At 49.1% G+C, this 20,581-nt stretch overlaps 1 protein-coding gene across 1 annotated transcript in view; it reads left to right on the top strand.

The window, feature by feature from the left end:
- The window catches only part of LOC140426522 (WD repeat-containing protein 64-like), a 227,758-nt gene that overhangs the window by 78,553 nt on the left and 128,624 nt on the right, over nt 1-20,581 (top strand). The window contains exons 6-7 of the mRNA XM_072511402.1: nt 11,720-11,830; nt 17,403-17,620. Of these exons, the coding sequence (XP_072367503.1) occupies nt 11,720-11,830; nt 17,403-17,620 (329 nt within the window). The remainder of the gene's footprint in view (nt 1-11,719; nt 11,831-17,402; nt 17,621-20,581) is intronic.

Genomic DNA, 20,581 nt, shown 5'->3' with positions numbered 1-20,581 from the left:
ACCCATCTTGCTCCGAAAGCATGTGCGGGCACACAAGGCGGACCCATTGGTCGAAAGGGTTCACCTCCTCCACGCGAACCCGCAGTACGCTTACGTGGAGTACCCCGACGGCCGACAGGACACGGTCTCCCTGCGGGATCTGGCGCCCGCCGGCAACACACACACCCCCCCGACACCATTCACCCAACCCCCCCCCTTCCTGCCACCGCCGCACCCCGCGACCGCCCCCTTCCCAGGAGGATCGGTTCCCCTCCCCTCAGGCCCGACCAAGAATAAAGCCCAAGCTGAAACCGTAAGGCTCCCGGAGACGACAACACCGGAACAAGCACCACCACCACCACCGGGGCCGAGGCGATCGACACGGACGACCAGACCGCCCGAACGACTCGTGGCGTCGATCTAAATCAATATATGGACTTTTCACAAGAACATTTTGCTTTTTCTCCCGATACCTTCTGTAAATAGTTGAAACAGGACAAAATTGTACATACTGTATTGCCATATGAATGTTTTCCTCCCAGGACCAGCCCTGTAAACCCTTACCACCATGCGAAGCATCACCCCGCCGGGTTCATTTTTGACAAGGGGTGAATGTGGTAGTATGTATTAGGGGTCATGTGGGACTGGAAGCCCTAATGTCATTGGCTGACAGATCCCGGGTCCTGGTTGGCCGTTGACCTCTAGCTCCGCCCTGAAGGCGGAGTATAAGAAGCCGGAGTCCTCCCCCGCAGGCCATTCTACTATCGAGCTGCGGGGAACAGACACGCTTAATAAAGCCTCATCGACTTCACTCTATTCGTCTCTCGGAGTCTTTGTGCGCTACACTCTGACATTAGCATTTCTATCAAGTCTTACTTAGACTGAACACAATATGACCACTGTCACTTTAAATTATTTTGGAATTTGGGAATAAAGGCTTGAATGGTAAATTGACTCTGCTACTCTGAATTTGAAAAATAGACAATTTCCATTTATATACCTGAACCTTGAAATTGAAATGAGGAATATCGATAGGAAATGAGTGCAGATGTAAGATTCTATATGTGTTTGTGTATACTATAGTATCCATGCCTTGGTAGCACTGTACTTGGAAATCAATACCAAACCCAGGATCAGGTCGTGCTGAGTTAAGAGCAGGCTGGTATTAACTCGTGGGAGTGGTTCAGGGCAAGGAAGGGCAAGTGCAGAATGAAAAGTCAGGGGAGGGAAATGATGAAGGAGTGGTGCAGGACTGCGGGACAGGAGAGGAGGATAGGGAAGGGAAGGTGGAGAATGGAGGAGAGGATTTAATGGGCGGACAAGATGGTTGAGTTGTACTGGGTAAGTTTATTTTCATTTTGTGGAGGTTCCAGTGTGCCTTTCTTTGCAGAGAGGGAAAAATGGGAATCAGCCACCGGGAAGCCAGGAAGGGTTGACTGGCATTGGGTAGACCTGTTTTCACTTTGTGGTGATTCTAGAGGACCAGCCTTCATGGGAGACTGGAGAAGAAGGTCAGAGGCCGAGGAGGCTGAAGGAATGAATGGCTGGAGAAGAGAGGAATGAGTGGAGGATGGGGAGATAGTAGAAGACATGGGGGTAGGGGATTATATTGGGCACAATTCTTCCACCGCTTTGCGCCAATCCGGGTGTGCCAGGTGAATCGCAGGTGAGGCCCAAGTTGAGAGTTATGTCGGACGCGAACCAATTTGTAATTTACCTGGCCTGGATCGTGCCCAAAATTGGCGAGAAGATCATTAAGCATAATTTGCAATCATTTCAATCTCATTAGCGAGATTGTAGTCAAATGCCGGACACAATCCACAAAACCCTGCCCAAACCAAAACCGCCCCAAAACCTCCCACAAATAGTCCCACTCCACCTGATAAAAGGTCAATAACTTGACATACACATTTAACAGTGAGATCGGCCTATACGACCTACATTCCTTATCCTACTTCAAAATCAAGGAGACTGAGGCCCGCGATAACGTCGGGGGGTGCACCCCCTGCTCCCTCTCCTCGTTAAACGGCCTTGGCAACAAGGGCCCCAGGACCCCTGAGAAATCTTTAACAGAACTCCACCGGATTTCCTCCGGGACCTTGCCTGACTGCATCGTCTCCAGCCCCTCCACAACTTCTACCAGCCCAATGGGGGTTCCCAACCCCTCCACCAGATCCTCCTCCACCCTTGGGAACTCCAACCCCTCCTAAACCCGCCTTTTCCCCTCCACCCCAGCCGGGGGTTCCGAATCATACAGCCTACTGTACAAATCCCTAAACACCCTATTCACCCCCACTGGGTCCAAAACCGCATTCGCCCCCTGTCCTTCACTTTCCCGATCTCCCTCGCTGTCTCCTGTTTCCTCAATTGGTCCACCAGCATCCCGCTCACCTTCTCACCATATTCATAGTCCGCCCCTCTCGCCCTCCTCAGCTGCCCAACCGCCTTCCCCATGGATAACATCCCAAACTCCATCTTCATCTTCTGCCGCTCCTTCAACAGCCCTGCCTCCGGGGCTTCCGAGTACCTCCTGTCCACTTGCAGAATTTCCTCAACTAGCCTTTCCATCTCCACCCACTCCGCCTTCTCCCTGTGTGCCTGTATTGAAATGAACTCCCCTCTCACCACTGCCTTCAATGCTTTCCACAAAGTGGCCGCCTCACTCATCCGCTCACACACCTCCTCATACGACAAAGTCCCACATCTAGCCTCCATTGTGGGCGCTGGCCCCCACCCTTATTCACCCGCAAGTCCAGCCAATGCGGAGCATGGTCTGACACCACTATCGCTGAATACTCCACATCGACCACCCCCGCCAACAGCGTCCTATCTAGGACAAAAAGCCATTTAAAGAGTACACCCTGTGCACGTGCGAGAAGAACAAAAATTCTTTCACTCTCGGCCTCCCAAACCTCCACAGATCTATTCTCTCGATGTGCTCCATAAACACCCTCAGCTCCTTCTCTACCGCTGACACCCTCTCTGACCTCTAACTTGACCGATCCAGCCTCGGGTCTAAAACTGTATCAACCGATACAAATCCAGATTGGGGATCTTCTCCAACACCCGCCTCATAAACTCCACATCGTCCCAGTTCGGAGCATAAATATTCACCAGCACCACCAGCATCCCCTCTAATTTCCCACTCACCATCACGTATCTCCCCCCAAAGTCAGCCACTAGACTCCCCACTTCGAACGCCACCCGTTCGTTAATCAAAATTGCCATCCCCCTCTTTTTAGAATCTAATCCCGAATGGAATACCTGCCCTACCCACTCTTCCCTCAACCTAGTCTGATCCACCAGCTTCAGATGCATCCCATGTAACAGAGCTACATCCGCCTTTAGACTCCTTAATTGTGCTAACATACGGGACCTCTTGACCGGCCCAATGAACCCTCACACGTTCCCTGTCATCAGCCTGGTCATGGCCCCCCCCCCCCCACCCTTCCCCTCCCCGCCGATCAACCATAGCCCCTCCTGGACCATCCTCCAGCCCGCGTCCAGCACCTCCTCAGGCCCGCTCTCAGATGCCCACCGTCATCGACCCTCTCCATACCGCGTCCTAGAAAACCCTCCCCTGCCAGCAGTCCCCGCCCACTGCAAAATAACAACCCCAATCCCACCAACACACTAACCATCTGCTCACCCCCCACTGCGCTTCCGTGAACTAGCCTGCCCAGCTAACCTGGTAGCCCCCGCCCATGGCGCCTAGCATCCTACCCCCCATTGATTCCCCTCCCCCTCCGCTCAATCACTATCCCAGTGCAAAGTTAACAACACCCACCCAACACAAAGAAAAGAGCAACCCACCACCCCCCATCAAGAACACACAGAGCAATGGCCCCAAACACAGCACCAAAATACCCATACAAACCCAAATGAACAGAAAGAGAACCTCTCCTCCAAAGTTCAGTGTCCTCAATCTCCTGCCAGTTCATTGACCCTGACAAATTCCATTGCCTCAGGCGTCCAGAAGTACAGCTCCCGACCCTTATAGGTCACCCACAGGCGTGCCGGGTACAGCATGCCAAATTTCAACCCCTTCTTAAAGAGGGCCGCCTTCACTTTGTTGAAGCCCGCTCTCCTCTTGGCCAACTCCGCACCCAGGACCTGATACACACGCAGCTCGTTACCCTCCCAGATACAGCGCCTCATCTGCCTGGCCCACCTCAGGATCTGCTCGTTGTCCAGGAACCGGTGCAGGCGCACCACCATTGCCCTTGGGGGCTCATTGCTCTGCGGCTTCCTCATCAGCGCCCTGTGCATCCGGTCCACTTCCAAGGGTCGTTCAAATGACCCTTCACCTAGCAGCTTCTCGAACATCCGAACCACATACGCGCCGTCCGCTCCCTCGCTACCCTCTGGCAGTCCCACGATCCTCAGGTTTTGCCTGTGAGACCGATTCTCCAGGTCCTCCATTTCCTCCTGCAACTGCCTCTGTTCATCCCGCATCACCCCCATCTCCGCTGCCATCGAGGCAAGCTGCTCCTCGTGCTCCCCCCACCATCTTCTCCAATTTCTGGTTTGCCTGGCTCTGGGCCTCCAGCCTCGTCTCCAGGCGGTCGATCCCCGCTTTTAATCGGGTCCACCACCCTTGCCAGGTCCTCCAAATTCTCCTTCCTCTGCTGGGTGAACTTTTCGTTAAGGAAGCCCACCAGCTGCTTCGTCGACCATTGAGAGGGCAGGGCCAATCCCTGACCTTCCGCCATCTTCACCTGTGTTGCAGGCACCACTCCAGCAATCTCCAACTGCTCCTTTTTTTTTCGGCCACTTCTGTTCCAGAAATCCATCCACCGGTTGGACACTCTCTCCTACCACCCCTCCTGCATCTTTTTAAATCAACAAATCCACCTGTTAGCTGGGGAAAAGGTCCGGAAATTCCACCACGAGCGACCACTCACAACATGGCCGCCACCGGAAGTCCTCACCAAGGCTCCTGCAATAGCACCTTCCAAATCCGCGACCTCCACCACCTAAAGGACACGGACAGCAGATGCATGGGAACACCACGGCTGCAAGTTACTCTCCAAACCACACACCATACTGACTTGGAACTGCATCACCATTCCTTCACTGTCCCTGGGTCAAAATGCTGGAAGTCCCTTTCTAACAGTGCTCTGTGAGTATCCACTCCACATGGATTGCTGCTGTTCAAGGAAACAGCTTACGACTCACTACTCAGGGGCAATTAGCGATGGGCAATAAATCGAACAATGCTTGCATCCTGTGAAAGAATATTTAAAAAGTCACTTCATTCAATTTTTGATATTACATTGTGTTTTACAGTGCCACCTATTGAATTAATGAAATCTTGAGTTGTTTTTCCTCTATAATGGATATTTCTGTATGAAATCCCAATCACCAGGAGAGAAGCTGGTTTACCCAGTTAACTGTAAATGTGCCTTGCCTTATTGTAGCCTGTATTCATACCAACTTGTTTCCCATTTGGGGTTAACAATTTGGACTTTGATTAAGTTCAGTAATTTAATCATTACATGGCGGCCAGTATGGGTGCCGGCATGTGGTGCAGAGTGGGGGTTTGGCTGCCCTCTGGGGGGGAGGGGCGGGGGGATTAGTGTGCCAGGGGCACAGTGCTGCCTACTCACCCTGGCCGCCTTGAGGAGATTGTGCAGTTTCTTCCCGCACTGCTGTCCGGTCCGGACAGTGTTACTGACGGCACTGACGCCCTCTGCCACGTGCACCCAGGCACGGCGAATGGCTGCGGCTGGCAGCCTCCTTCCCGGGCAGGGATACAGAGTCACTCGCCTCTCCTCCACGCCGTCCAACAGGGTCTTGAGCTCAGTGATGTGTTGGGTGCTCTGGATCCGTGGAACACACACAGGCCACCAACACTTAAAATAGTGCAACACTATTTTATTAAGTTAGAAACTGTTGAACATACTTTCACTGTGGGTTAACACGATGTTAGATTACACAAAAGACCTATGCCTGTCCTAACCAGTCTATACACTCAGCACATGGTGAAGATCTGTGCTGTAAGCTCTGTCCTTCTGAGAGGCTGCATCCCGAATGAGCGGGAACTCTGATGCCCTCTGTCTATATAGTGAGTGTGCTCTAACTGGTGATTGGCTGCGGAGTTGTGTGTGTTGATTGGTCTTGCTGTGTGTCCATCAGTGTGTGTGTCTGCACCATGATATACTGGTGTATATTATGACATCCCCCCTTTTATAAAGAAATGTATGTGTGTGGCAATAAATAATGTGTGGTGAGAATGTTCCTAACTACATGTGGGGTGCGAAGACATATTTACAGGACTACGTACATGAGAACTAAGCTATTTACATGGGAAGGTGCCTGGTGCAGAGAAGCAGTATGCAACAAGAGTAACGAGATCAACACTATATACAAACCAGGGAAACGATCAAACAAAGCAACAAAACAATTCAGAGAGTCCATAAATTTGAAATGTTCATAAATTTAGTCTCTGAGATGGGCAACAAATTCTGGTTGACCACCTCAAGGGTGGGTCGAGAGCCGCCGGTTCAGGAGCGGGCTGGACTGCGTCAAAGTCAGGGGTGGCAGAGTGACAGGGAGCTCTGCATAGTCCGTGACAGGGTGAGCAGGAGGGCGAGGCGCCACTGGAGGATCACGTGGCGAGCATGGAACGAGACGAAGGGCGCGTCGATTGCGGCGCAGAATAGAGCCACCCGGTAGACGAACCAGGAACGAGCGGGGGGGGCCACCTGCCGAAGGACAACAGCGGTTACAGACCAGCCACCATCCGGAAGATGGATGCGGATGTTGTCATCTGGAGCCAGAGCAGGGGGATCAGCTGCACGGGAGTCATGAGCCGCCTTGTGGTGTGCACGAGACAGCTGCATCCGGCGAAGGACCGGAACATGGTCGAGGTCTGGGACAGGGATGGACGGCACCGTCATCCTCAGGGTGCGACTCATGAGTAACTGGGCTGGCGACAGGCCAGTGGACAGTGGGGTGGAGCGATAGGCCACCAAGGCAAGGTAGAAATTAGACCCAGCATCGGCAGCCTTGCATAGGAGCCGTTTGACGATGTGTACTCCCTTCTCTGCTGTGACGTTGGATTGGGGTACAGGAGACCTGATGTCACATGGGCAAAATTGTACCGCCTGGCAAAGTTGGACCATTCTTGGCTGGCGAAGTAGGGGCCATTGTCCGACATAACCGTGAGCGGGTCGCCGTGTCGGGCAAAGGTTTCTTTACATGCACGAATGATTGCAGACGAGGTGAGATCGTGCAACTGTATCACCTCCGGGTAAATCGAAAAGGAATCCACGATCAGGACATAGTCTCTACCCAGCGCTTTGAACAGGTCGATGCCCACCTTGGTCCATGGTGACGTGATCAACTCATGGGGCTGCAGGGTCTTACGTGGTTGGGCCGACTGGAAGTGCTGACAAGTGGGGCAGTTGAGCACTGTGTTGGCTATGTCCTCATTAATGCCGGGCCAGTACACTGCCTCTCGGGCCCGTAGGCGGCACTTTTTCACGCGCCAAGGTGGCCCTCGTGTAGTTATTCCAGGACAAGCTGGCGCATGCTATGCGGGATGACAATGCGGTCCAGTTTTAGAAGAACCCCGTCTACTACCGCCAGACCATCTCTGACATTATAGAATTGAGGGCATTGGCACTTGAGCCACCCGTCCGTTAGGTGGCGCATGACACGCTGTACCAAGGGGTCAGCCGCCGTCTCGCGGCGAATTAGGACGAGGCGTTCATCCGAGGCAGGTAAATTGGAGGCCGCGAATGCCACATGGGCGTCAACCTGGCAGACAAATCCCGCTGGGTCACATGGAGTGTTGACTGCCCTGGAGAGAGCATCAGCAATGATGAGGTCCTTGCCTGGGGTGTATACCATGGATGTCGTATCGCCGGAGCTTGAGAAGAATACGCTAGAGGCGAGGCGTCATGTCGTTCAAGTCTTTCTGTATTATATTGACCAGCGGGCGATGGTCGGTCTCGACGGTGAATTGAGGAAGTCCGTAGACATAATCGTGAAACTTAACAACACCGGTCAGAAGGCCCAGGCACTCCTTTTCTATTTGAGCGTAGCGCTGCTCCGTGGGGGTCATCGCACGTGACGCATATGCAACGGGGGCCCATGATGAGGCCTCATCACGTTGAAGGAGCACTGCCCCAATGCCGGATTGACTGGCATCGGTCGAAATTTTGGTCTCGTTTGCTGGATCAAAGAAAGCTAAGACCGGGGCCATGGTCAGTTTTGCCTTGAGTTCTCTCCATTCGCGCTCGTGGACAGGGAGCCATTGGAAGTCTGTCATCTTCCTGACCAGGTTCCTGAGAGCCGTGGTATGAGAGGCGAGGTTAGAGATGAATTTCCCTAAAGAATTGACCATGCCCAGAAATCGGACGACCACCTTCTTGTCCTCTGATGTTTTCATAGCTGTGATGGCAGCTACCTTGTCCGCATCCGGCTGCACACCCAATTGGGAGATGTGGTCCCCGAGGAACTTGAGTTCTGTCTGACCAAAAGAGCATTTGGCCCTGTTGAGGCGGAGGCCCTGCTCATGTATACGTCTGAATACCCGCTGGAGGCGACTAACATGCTCCTGCGGGGTGGTGGACCAAATGATTATGTCATCGACATAGACACGAACACCTTCAATACCTTCCAGCATTTATTCCATAATCCTATGGAACACTTCTGATGCAGAGATGATCCCAAACGGCATCCTGTTGTAACAATATCTTCCAAAGGGGGTGGTAAATGTGCAGAGTTTCCTGCTGGATTTATCGAGCTGGATTTGCCAGAATCTTTTTGAGACGTTGAGTTTGGTAAGGAGCTTGGCGCGAGCCATCTCACATGTGAGCTCTTCGCGCTTGGGAATTGGATAGTGCTCTCTCATAATATTGCGACTTAGATCCTTGGGATCAATGCAAATTCTCAATTCGCCGGAAGGCTTTTTTACACATACCATGGAACTGACCCAGTCGGTCGGTTCCGTGACTTTGGAAATCACTCCTTGGTTCTGGAGGTCCTGCAGCTGCTGCTTGAGGCGGTCCTTAAGGGGTGCTGGGACCTGTCATGATATCCAGATCAGCATAACATGGTGCAATCACACACACACACTGATGGACAGGCAGTTGGACCAACCAGCACACACATAACATTGCAGCCAATCACCAGTGAGAGCACACGCACTATAAAACAGGGAACACCACAGTTCCCGCTCATTCTACCAGGAGATAGCTCAGAGCACAGAGCTCACAGCGTCAAAAAGACATAGACCATGTGCTGAGTGCCTCACTAAGATAGTGATAGGGCTGGGTCCACAGGTTAGCTGGTGAAGCACGTACCCAAGCCAGTAGTTAGTTGTTACCGTTGATGAGACAATAAAACAGAGTTGTACCATCTACAGCCATGTTGGATCATTTGTGCATCAGAACACCCAACACGACAGGACACTGCGAGGTGCGTGCACCACAGGCGTGGCATTTGATTTTAATAAAATCTTGTAGGTGTACGGGAGCGTGCCCATGCCCTCGAAGACGTTGTGGTACTGGTTGATAATGGCGTCGAGCTGCGCCCTGAAGTCAGTATCCTGAAAGGCAGACGCGTCAGCAGGAGAGAGAGAGTGAACTCTCTGAACTAGGTTCAACAGCTTGCATGCCTGCGTGCTAAGCAGGGAGGCTTTCGAGGAGCCCACGATTTCAAAGGGAACGATGCCCTTGCGTGACCTGTGCGTCACTTCAAGTTGGCATGAGCTGCTGGCAGCAATAGCATTGCCATTATAATATAGCTGGCAGGCTGATGGCAGGATGGCTGCTTTGACACGAAGGCTTTCGAGGTCAGACCGCGCAATGAGATTGGCGGAAGGCACCAATGTCCAGGCGGAATCGTATTTGGGACCGGTTGACCGTCAGGGTGGCACACCACTCATCGTCTGGATCGATGCTGTATACTGATAGAGGCTGGATTCTTTGCTTCGGGGACACCCTGTTTTTTGTAATGATACCGACTCGAAAAGGCGCCTTCGGGTCCTCGGTGTCAATATCGGGTAGCAGGTCCAAATCCTCCGCACCTTCAGGGGTTAGGCCGGTGCCGGAGTGGTTTGCGTCCTGCGGCTGGCGCGAAGGGGCTTGACGCCACGCCAACCTGTGGCGAAGTGCCTCTGCCGGCCGGCGCGAGTTGGCGCATGCGCGGGAGCGCCAGCGTGTGCCGGCGTCAACCCAGCGCATGCGCAGTGGGGGATCATTTCCGCGTCGGCCATCACGGAGGACCACAGCAGCCGACGCGGAGGAATAGAGTGCCCCCATGCCACAGGCCTGCCCGCGGATCGGTGGTCCCTGATCGCAAGCCAGGCCACCGTGGGGGCACCTCCCGATCCCCCTGCACAGCCAGGTCCCGCCGGTAAGTACCTACTCTAATTTACGCCGGCGGGACCGGCCGAAAATGGGCAGCCACTCGGCTCATTGCGAGCCAGAGAATCGCCGGGGGGGCCACTGCCAGCGGTCGCCGACCGGCGATTCCCACCCCCACCAAATCCCCAGCGCCGAAGAATTCAGCAACCGGCGGGAGCGGGATTCACGCTGCCCCCCGGCGATTCTCCAACTCGGCGGGGGGTCGGAGAATCCCGCCCCATATCAGATAGGTAGACTGACAATTCATGGTGCAGCAAGGGGTTTGAGAGAAGTGATGGAGAGGTTAAAGCTGGGTGTGATGAGATAGCAAGATTGAAGTTGTCTATGAATATGGATATGAGAGGTTATCCGGAAGAATTATTGACGAGGACGGGGGTTGTGTAAACGATTGGCCTCTCTCTCTCTCTGTTAGAGAGAGACATGTTATGTTGCTTGAGGGACACCCCCTCCACATCAAGCATGGGGCAAGGCAAGGAAATAGCCACCATGAAGTACCACAGCCGGTAGAGGGATCAAACCTGTGTCACTGGCCACATTCTACTCCACGTGCCAATGGAGCTCACCAACTCCCACTGTGTAATAGGGAACAGGATGGCTAATATTCCATTGAACATTCAGTTGCTGTACAGACCACCCTTCTCAAGTGTGCAGTCATTTCAGTTTCTTTTGATGCTGCTTTGCACTGGTGCTGTTTATTTCAGAACAAGCCACATGTGGTACCTTCCATACTGCTGCATTATCGTACATCCACATAGTTTAGTGGGAACATAACAGCAAATCTGCACATGGCAAAGTTCTACAGAGGGCTTTGTAGCCATAACTACTCCCTTAGACATGTTGCTTGAGTGATAAATATTGACCAGGACATGGAAGAACCTCCCCCCCACACACTCTTCTTATGCTATATCACCCATTTATGCATCACCCATTTATGTCCGAAAGGACAGACAGGTGTGGACTCAGTCTATGTTTCATCACAACCTTCTGACTCCCATCCAAACGCACGACTGCTGACCCAAGGCTGAACATCTAGATTTCAACTCAGCGAGCAGTTAGCAGTAATTGCGTTATGGAACATTTTCTGAGTAGCTTGTTCAAAATTAGTTTTGCATAGAATGGTTTGCTCGCTTAATAAATGTTTGTGCCAAGTAGTGACAAACGAGTAACAGTTCTGCTCCGTCAATGCTCGACACTGGTTAAGGGTAAAAGTAAATTACTGTGGATGCTTGGAATCTGCAATAAAACCAGAAAATGCTGGACAGACTCAGCAGGCCTGACAGCATCTGTGGAGAGGGGACGGTGCTAACGTTTCGATCATGGTTATTTGTAGATATGCTATTCATTTCTTCACGCTCATGTAGGATATTTCCCAAGTGACTGGCTGCGATTACCTCAGCCAGCTAAAAAGAATTATAACCGTTACTGAGACAAGTATCGTTATCTGGGATCATAAACCAAAGACTAAAAATCAGGTAAACTTTATTGTTTTTCCCAGTGTAGAGTTCTTTATAACAATCATAGAAATGTAGCACACAAAGGCATGACTTAGCCTATTATTATATTAGTATTAATTGTAAACAGAGTCTGGTTATTCATGAAGGCCCTCCTCACAACCCCCCACCCCGCCTTCTCAACCTTACCCCTCGCCTGAGGTGTGGTGATCCTCAGGTTAAACCACCACCAGTCAGTTCTCCCCTCAAAGGGGAAAGCAGACTATGGTTATCTGGGACTATGCCGATTCTAGCTTTACCTTTAAACAGAGTCATTCATTTTATCCACCCTGCCACATTTTCTTTTTAGAATTTTCTTCGAAATACTTATTCAATTTTCTGTTACATAATGTTATCGACTCCGATCCGATGGTCACTCGTAGAGAAGTATTCCGGAAGGTTGGGGGGGGTTCAATGCTTGTCATAGATGGGTTTCCTCTGTTCTGAAGTCCTTCCTAGAAATACCAGTGCTTTGCCTGAGTGCCGCCCACTGGCAATCTGACAGTGCCAGTGTGGCAGGGGGCAGTGTCAAGTTGCTGTTGCCAGGGTGCCATGTTGGCACTGCCAAAGGGTGAAGTATGAAAGGGGGGGGGTCTGAGGGAGGGGCCTGAAGGGGGAATCCTGAAGAGGGGGTCCTTTGGCGAACCCATAGCAGAGTGTGGCTCACTTGAGGGGTCCTTGCCAGTGATGTGGGAGAGGGGCCTTGCCAGTGATTTGGAGGGTGGGAGCTGTAGTGTTAATCTGTGATCAGGGCCCCTTTCAAAATGGTGCCCCAATCTCGGAGGGTCCAGCCTTGCCGGCCTCTTTGGTTTCCACAGCGTGAATTACCCCGGCATCAAAAATTTTTAAGTGTGGGTGGATTGCGATCTGGATCGCGCTGATCCACCCAACGGGAATCGTACTACTTTTCCAGCCGGAGACCACACTTAGAAATTTTTGGGAAGCATTGTGCCCACTGTTCGTGGTTTCAGGAAATTTGCAAGAGAGGGATGCTGGCTGTGACGGGCTTTGTTCTGCAGAAGGGAATAAATATTTTACTGATGAAGTGTGCTTTGGTGCCTTTTTGTAGTAAATCTCTATTAAATCACCTCTTCCATGAAAATGGCATGCAGCTCTTACCCTTATCCTGAGAAACCCTGCACTGTGGGTAAGCGGTTGGGAGTGTGGGGGCATCCGAACACCTGCTGTTGGCCTGACTCTATGAGAAACCTGTCTGCTATCTGTGGGTAGAATGGCAAAGAAAAGCATTTCAAAAACAATTTCCCAGAAGTCCTAACTCAAAATCTCTAGACTATTTTGTGTCAGGAATCCCCAACCTCGACCCCGTTAGCCAGTGTACCATAGAACACACAGCCAATTCCCTCTTCTGTTTTAGGAGTTTAAAGCTAGGAAAGATGCATCTACCAAGGCACTGGTTGTTTTCTGACACTTGGAGATCAGGCTTGTGGGAAATTGCGGGAGTTGCTTTAGAGATATCAGGAAACCTGGGAATATGTTACCATAAAAAGATGACTTTTATCCAATTTCTTCCCGTTCACCCTCTTTATGCATTGTTAATGCAGATAAAATAGCAAGCAGATGCATCTCCGGCTTATTTTCGGCAAAAGGACAGAGATTAAATAGCAAAATTCCCAGTGGGGTGAAAGATTGAAGAGATCCAGGGGTTTAGATGCATAAATATCTGAAAATAGGATTTACAAGCACTAAAGGCCACCAAAGGGACAAAGTAGATTCTATTTTTTTTTATACACAAGGGTGTTGAATACAAGAGCAAACAGGAGACAATAAACATATATACTTGACCTTGCAGCATAGAAAGGATATAATAGCTACAACAGATTGCATCCTATATGCATTAAAATAATATCAGGGATAAGAAGACATTTATGATGAGATTTGGCAAATGGTATTCGCTGGAGCAGAGAAGGTTAAGGATGAACCTAACAAACCTGAAATATTTGAAATGATAAATAGCGGAAGATCATTTCCAATGATAGATGAATCTGTGGCAAGTGGGCAGAAGCAAGGAACAAACACTGGAAGCATTATAGTGAGGGAATAAAAGATTTTTTCATGTCATTTTATTAGAATATAGAATGCATTTCCACAAGTAACCATTGAAACCATGTCAGTTACAATATTTAAGAGACAATTAGATCAGAGGCAATTGAAAATAAAATTAATGGGTACAGGAAATAGTTATGGAAATAGGAATTGCAGTAGTTATTTCAATTAAAAAATGAACACTATAGTAGATAAGGGGTCAAATCTTCATTACCGAGGTGGGCAACTCAAATAGAGAAATTTCAGGGGCAACTCAGTCTCAAAGGCGGCTAGTTAAAAGGCCTAACTTTGTCCCAGTTGTTTTGTTAAATTTTAAGCACTCTGGAACGCATTCCTCACAACCCATAACTGTGACATCCATTCCTCATCCCAAACCAATGGCCTCCATCCCCTCCATGTCATCTCCAGACCCCACCCACCCAGTGGTCCCTTATGGACCCTATGATACCTTAATACCAACCCATGCCAACACCTGCCTCCCCACCCACCAACCTTGGCCCTTGTGCCCTTGATGCCAACCCACCCAGTATCCACCTTGTGTAGACCTCAGGAGCCATATTGAGATTAAATAAAATAAGTCTAAATATCTATTGGAGCCTTCACCAAATTTTGAAAAAGAATCCCCATTCATGAAAGCTCATTCAAAATTCTTAAATGTCCTCAAGTGCTTAATACTTTATAAAAGCAAACAAGGGTGCAATTTAACGGCCTTGTCGCAGGACTCTTCCAGTGCCCAGGACCTAACGGCTATGCCTGGGAGACCTCGCCAAGGTGCCGTTTAGTACTGGTTTCCCCAAACATGGATAAGGTATGGCACCTGGGGATGTCTCCCAGGCCATTGAAGTCCTCCAGGATGGCTGATGACAGGGCAGGGTGGCACCCTGGCAGTCCCTCTGACACCTTAGCACTGCCAGCCTGGCAGCATCAGCCTGGCACCATGGAAGTGCCTGCCTGACACTGCCAGGGTTGCTGAGTAGCATTGCCAGGCTGCCAGGTATCAGGTGGGGGGGCCTTACCAGGTGGAGGGTAAGAGAGGGGGTGTTCCCAGGGTTTCCCAGAGGTTGGGGGGTTAAAAATGGGGGTAGGGGTGCTGAAAGGAGGGTGAGATCAGGATAGCCAGACAAATTGCTGCCCCGATCTACAAGGTGCCCTTCCTGCTGGCGAGCTTCAGCTTGTAAATCAAACTGAGAATTTATGATCCCACTGCTGAGTTAATTATAGCTTGTGGAAAGCAGCCCAGCATGCTTAATGACAGCTCATTGGGAACTGTCAACAGACAGCTACTGTAACCACTGGAACAGAGATCTTCAACTCTCATTAACACAGGCAACCTGATATTTTTTTTCATTTTAACGAACTGTGGGTTAAAATAACTCCAAGACAGTTTTCATACATTATTCACCTTTTAAGAGCATTTACATCTACTCTAAAAATGATTGACTATGGATTAAAGCACTTGCTACAACAAAAATGGGGTTTGCTTGAACTCAACACTGTGTTGAAATGGCCCTGCTGCTGCTTCAATGGTCTTTTATCCTGCCCTTGGATGAGGAAATGCAAATATCCTAATGGGCGCCCAGAATTATGCTCGTGCGATGAGCATGGCATGTGCAGCGAAACATCCCTGTTGATTGGACTTTTCATGGCCTTAGTTGATCTTTTAATTGTTGGTGGGTGTGCATCCAATACGTGCTTGTGTCCGCCAACATTGAAAGCACGTGTGTGCGTGCGCGCAATGATGTTGGGAAATGTTCCCAACGTCTTCTCACAATATTTTATGCACTTCCAGGACATGCCCAGACATGGGCATGGACATGAGTAAGGGGGTCATCATTGAGATGTATAAAAATATGGGAGGCATAGATAAAGTAGACAGGAACAAACATTTCCTCTTGGTGCAGGAGTCAAAGAGCAGAGGGCATATATTTAAGGTATGGGGCAGGAGGTTTAGAGGGGATGTGAGGAAAAACGTTTTTACCCAGAGGGTGGTGGGAGTTTTGAATTTGCTGCTTGAAAGGGTGGTGGAGGCAGAGATCCTCATAACATTTAATAAGTATTTAGATGTGATCCCATGGCATACAAGGCTATGGGCCTTAGGATTAGAATGATTAGGTGGTTGTTTTGATCGGCACTGACGTGATGGGCCGAAGGGACTTTTCTGTGCTGTGTGACTCTATGTAGAATTCTGACCCCACTCTATTCCTCAGGTGTTTGGAGAGATTTAAATGAATGACCTGTTAAGCCTTCTTCAATTTATGCAATGATTCGTATTCTTCAAACAGTCTGAACTCACTCATCTTTCCTCATTGATCTTGCAATTTTTGTTTCAGAAAAGTCAAATGATGCAGTAGTATATGTTAATTATAACAGTGTATAAAGAATCTTGTGGCATCATCTGTCTGCACATTTAAGGAAATATTTTCATTTGCATAATCTGCATTTGGATAATTGCCGTTTTGTGATCAACATCTGCTCTTCTGACATTTGGGGCCCAATTTCAATTCGATACAAGTCAGTAGGTTTTGAATAGGTCAGAATTGGGCCTGATGAGCCATAGCTTTCTCCAGCTGAATAGTGGTACAAGGTTGAGGAATTGAATAATCTACTGTTCCCAATACAGATGTTATTGTCCTCAGCCATCAACGTCACTTCTGCATCACTGCCACTAGTTCCAAATCACTTCCTTGCCTCAGTCTGTGTGCGAGAAGCCATGACATCCTACTACAGTCCAAACAGAGCTTCGTCCCCCAAGTCCTTTTCATCCAAGGATTGACTTTTTCACTTTTGCAACATAGAATCCCTACAGTTCAGAAGGAGGCCATTCAGCCTATCGAGTCTGCACCGGCCCGGCCCTTGGAAAGAGAACGCTACCAAGCCTTCACTCTGTCCCTGTAACCCAGTAACTCCACCTAACCTTTTGGACACTAAGGGGTAATTTAGCATAGCTGGCCCTTGGAAAGAGAACTCTACCAAGCCTTCACTCTCTCCCCGTAACCCAGTAACTCCACCCAACCTACACATCTTTGGACTGTGGGAGGAAACCGGAGCACTCGGAGGAAACCCACGCACACACGGGGAGGATGTGCAAAGTCCACACAGACAGTCACCCGAGGGCAGAATTGAACCCGGGTCCCTGGAGCTGTGAAGCAGCAGTACTAACCATTGTGCCACTATGCGGCCCTTCCTTTGCCCACTTCTTTTCCTATTTCCGCTCACCTGCTGCATAAACTCTCATCCCAGTTTTCCATGGCTTTAGATTTAGAATTCTCAGCCTTGTTTTTAAATTTCTTTCTTTCACACAATCACTTGTTCAACACATTTAAGATGATATGCTGATGGAGATTGCCTTGTATTGAATCTTGTGCATTTTATTGAACAAGCTATATTAAATTTTAACACGAGTCTCAAATTATATATTGTTCTTGTCCATCTTCACAAAATATGCAAAACATCTGAAGAGCTTTTGACTGGTCTTTACAATTTTCAACAGACTAATTTTTTGACGATTAAACCTATGAAAAATATTATACTTTGTATCTGTACGGTGAACCTGCCTGAGTATCTGAATGAAGATTGCATGCTGATTGGTGATGATGCTGGGTTTCTGAATCAAATCATTGTGGGAACTGAAGACCTCAACCTCCAGAAATCCAGAATGGAAAGTAATGTTTTGCAATCCCAGGCTCTGGATCCACGCCTTCTTCGTCGGTAGGTTATCACATGCATTTAGATAGTTTAATATGTCTTTGAAAAGTAGAGGTTTAGCTTCTGGTCATTCGTAAAACTCTGAAAGAGCCAAATCATTTTATTGCACAGGCTTCTTTCAATGTTGATTATAAATTCATATTCCATGCTTTGGATTAACATACTGACCCGTCAAATATAGGGCCTGCAAACCAAGCAAATTAAGTAAATTGAACCCAATTTGGTGGGAGGGGACAAACTTTAGTGCCCTTCATAAGCTTACAATATACTCACATGGCACGGTGGCACAAGGGTTAGTCCTGCAGTGTCAGGTATCCGGGTTCGATTCCAGCCTTCGGTGATTGTGTGGAGTTGCACGCTCTTCCCGTGTCGGCGTGGATTTTCTCCAGGTGCTCTGGTTTCCTCTTACAGTCCAAAGATTTACAGGTTAGGTGGGTTGGCCATGATAAAATTGCCCCTTAGTGACCAAATATGCACAGGTTAGGTGGGGTTACAAGGTGATGGGTTCAGACGAGGGCACTATCAAAGTATGATCCTGTGCAGGAAAAAAAGCTCAATGCATGCAAGTTCATGTTACGACAATTCAATAGGCTGAATGGCCTCTTTCGGCACTATAGGGATTCTATGGATATGGAGATGAGAAGGATCATCCCACATTAGTTCTTCAATCCTGCAGCAGTCTGCTATTTCCCTCTTCTTCACTCTGCCCCATACCCATTAAAAAACCTAGATAATGCATAAATGCATCCACGGTTTTCACTGCCACTGCACTGCTGGGAAGTTGGAAGCAGTAACGTAGGACTAGTTATGTTATTGGATGAGTAATCCAGAGGCCTAGACTGATACACTTGCCACTGCAGTAAATCTGCATCTCTGTAAAATAGGTCTCCATTATTGTGAGGTACTAGAACAAAACCAGGGGCGTCATTCTCCGCCGGCGGGAGTCTCCGTTCTGCCGGCACCGGGGGGTTTTCCGACGGCGTGGGGCTGCCCCACAATGGGAAACCCCATTGACCAGCCGGTGTTACGGAGACTCCCGCCGGCCGGTCGACGCAGAAATGTGGCGGGGCGGGTAGGAGAATTTCGCCCCAGATATTTTAAAATGTTGAATGAAAGAAGATAAGTGGCAATATATTTTTCAAGGGTTTGATTGAAGCTTCACTCCTTTGCATGACCTGGTAAAGTCATTAAACCTCTTACAGTTTTCAGTACATTTGAGGACCACAAAAGTGGTATATACTGCCGGTACAACCCTCGATGTGTTTGTGCTGTTCATTTTCATGCCTGTGTCTCAGGTAGCATCCGGATCAATCATCAATACTACAACAAATCAATGACCCGACACTAAGGTGATTCAGAGAGGCACTGGGGTGATCTTTAAAAATATGAAGGGATTTGATAGGATAGACATGGAGAAGATGCTCCCATCTGCAGCGGAGACCAGAAGTAGGGGCCATTAATTGAAGATAGTCACTAAGAAATCCAATAGGTAATTCAGGAGAAACTACCCATAGTATCATTAAAATGGGGAGCAGTTGTGGCAAATGACATGGACACATTTAAAGGGAAGCTTGGTAAACATATGAGGGGCAAGGAATAGAAGAATATGTTTTGAAGAGTTTGATGAAGATGGGTGGGAGGTAGCTTGTGTCGAACATTAGCACTGGCATGGAACTGGTGGGCCAAACATCCTGATCTAGATTGCTTGTAATCAGGCGAGGAGATATTAGGAGAGGTGACCAAAGGCTTGGTCAAAAAGATGGATTTTAAAGAGGTCCTTAAAGTAGTAGAAGGACATGGAGAGTTGGAGGAGTTCACAGAGGCACTTCAAGAGCATAGTTGATGGTTGACGGCACCTCTGCCAATGGTGAGAAGGAGAAGGCAAGGGGTGGGGGACACACATAAAAAGCTATAGAATAGGTGTATTAGTATGGCTGGAGTAAATTACAAAGATAGGGAGGATCAAGGCCGTGAAAGCATAGAATCGTAGAATCCCTACAGTGCAGAAGGAGGCCGATCGAGTCTGCGCCAACCCTCCAAAAGGGCACCCCACCCAGCGCACTCCTCCACCCTATCCCTGTAACGCCACCCAACCTTTGGACGCTAAGGGGCAATTTAACACTGCCGATCCACTTAACCTGCACATCTTTTGACCGTGGGAGGAAACCGAAGCACCCGGAGGAAACACACAGGGAAACAGGGAGAAGGTGCAAACTCCACACAGACCAGAATTGAACCTGGAGCTCTGGCGCTGTGAGGCAGCAGTGCTGACCACTGTGCCACATTCACAAGTGAGGATGAACATTTTAAATCTGAGGCATTGGGGGATGGGGGGGCACATGACGGTGATGGATGAATTTGGTGATGGCACCATTTCTGCCAGCCTCAAAAAATGTGGCTTTTTGTCCATTACACTTTAAAAAAAAACAAAGCAAGTGTTTAGGACCTGGAATGCATGGCCCGAGAATGTTATCAATGCAGATTCAAGCGTAACTCTCAAAAATGAATTGGACAATTACCTGAAGAGAAAATATTTTCTGGGCTATGAGGAAAAGGTGGTTGTGTGGGACTAGCAGAGTTACTCTTGCAGAGAGCCGGCACAGATCCAAGAGGCCGAACGGCCTGCTTCTGGACTGTAACCATTCTATGATTCTGCGGAGCTTACTTTCATTGGTTTTAGCGACATGGACAATCTAGCAATTATGACCAGTGAAGAAATTACTTCCATTTATATAGTATGTCTTCATATCATCCCAAAGCTCTTTAAAATAGCTAATGCAGCACTATACGGAAATGTGACAGTCAGTTTGCACACATCATAATTTCACAAACAGCAATAACCAGGTGATCTATTTTAACATTGTTCGTTGAGGGATAAATATTGGCTTGGACAGCAGGGAGAACCACCCTGATATTCTTCAAAACAGCATCAGTGCATCTTTTTTATCCGCCTGAGGGGGCAGG

The sequence above is a fragment of the Scyliorhinus torazame genome, chromosome 1, assembly GCF_047496885.1.
Source record: "Scyliorhinus torazame isolate Kashiwa2021f chromosome 1, sScyTor2.1, whole genome shotgun sequence".
Taxonomy (NCBI): Eukaryota; Metazoa; Chordata; class Chondrichthyes; order Carcharhiniformes; family Scyliorhinidae; genus Scyliorhinus; species Scyliorhinus torazame.
The sequence above is the reverse complement of the archived record's forward strand: the minus strand, read 5'-3'. Positions and strand labels throughout refer to the sequence as shown.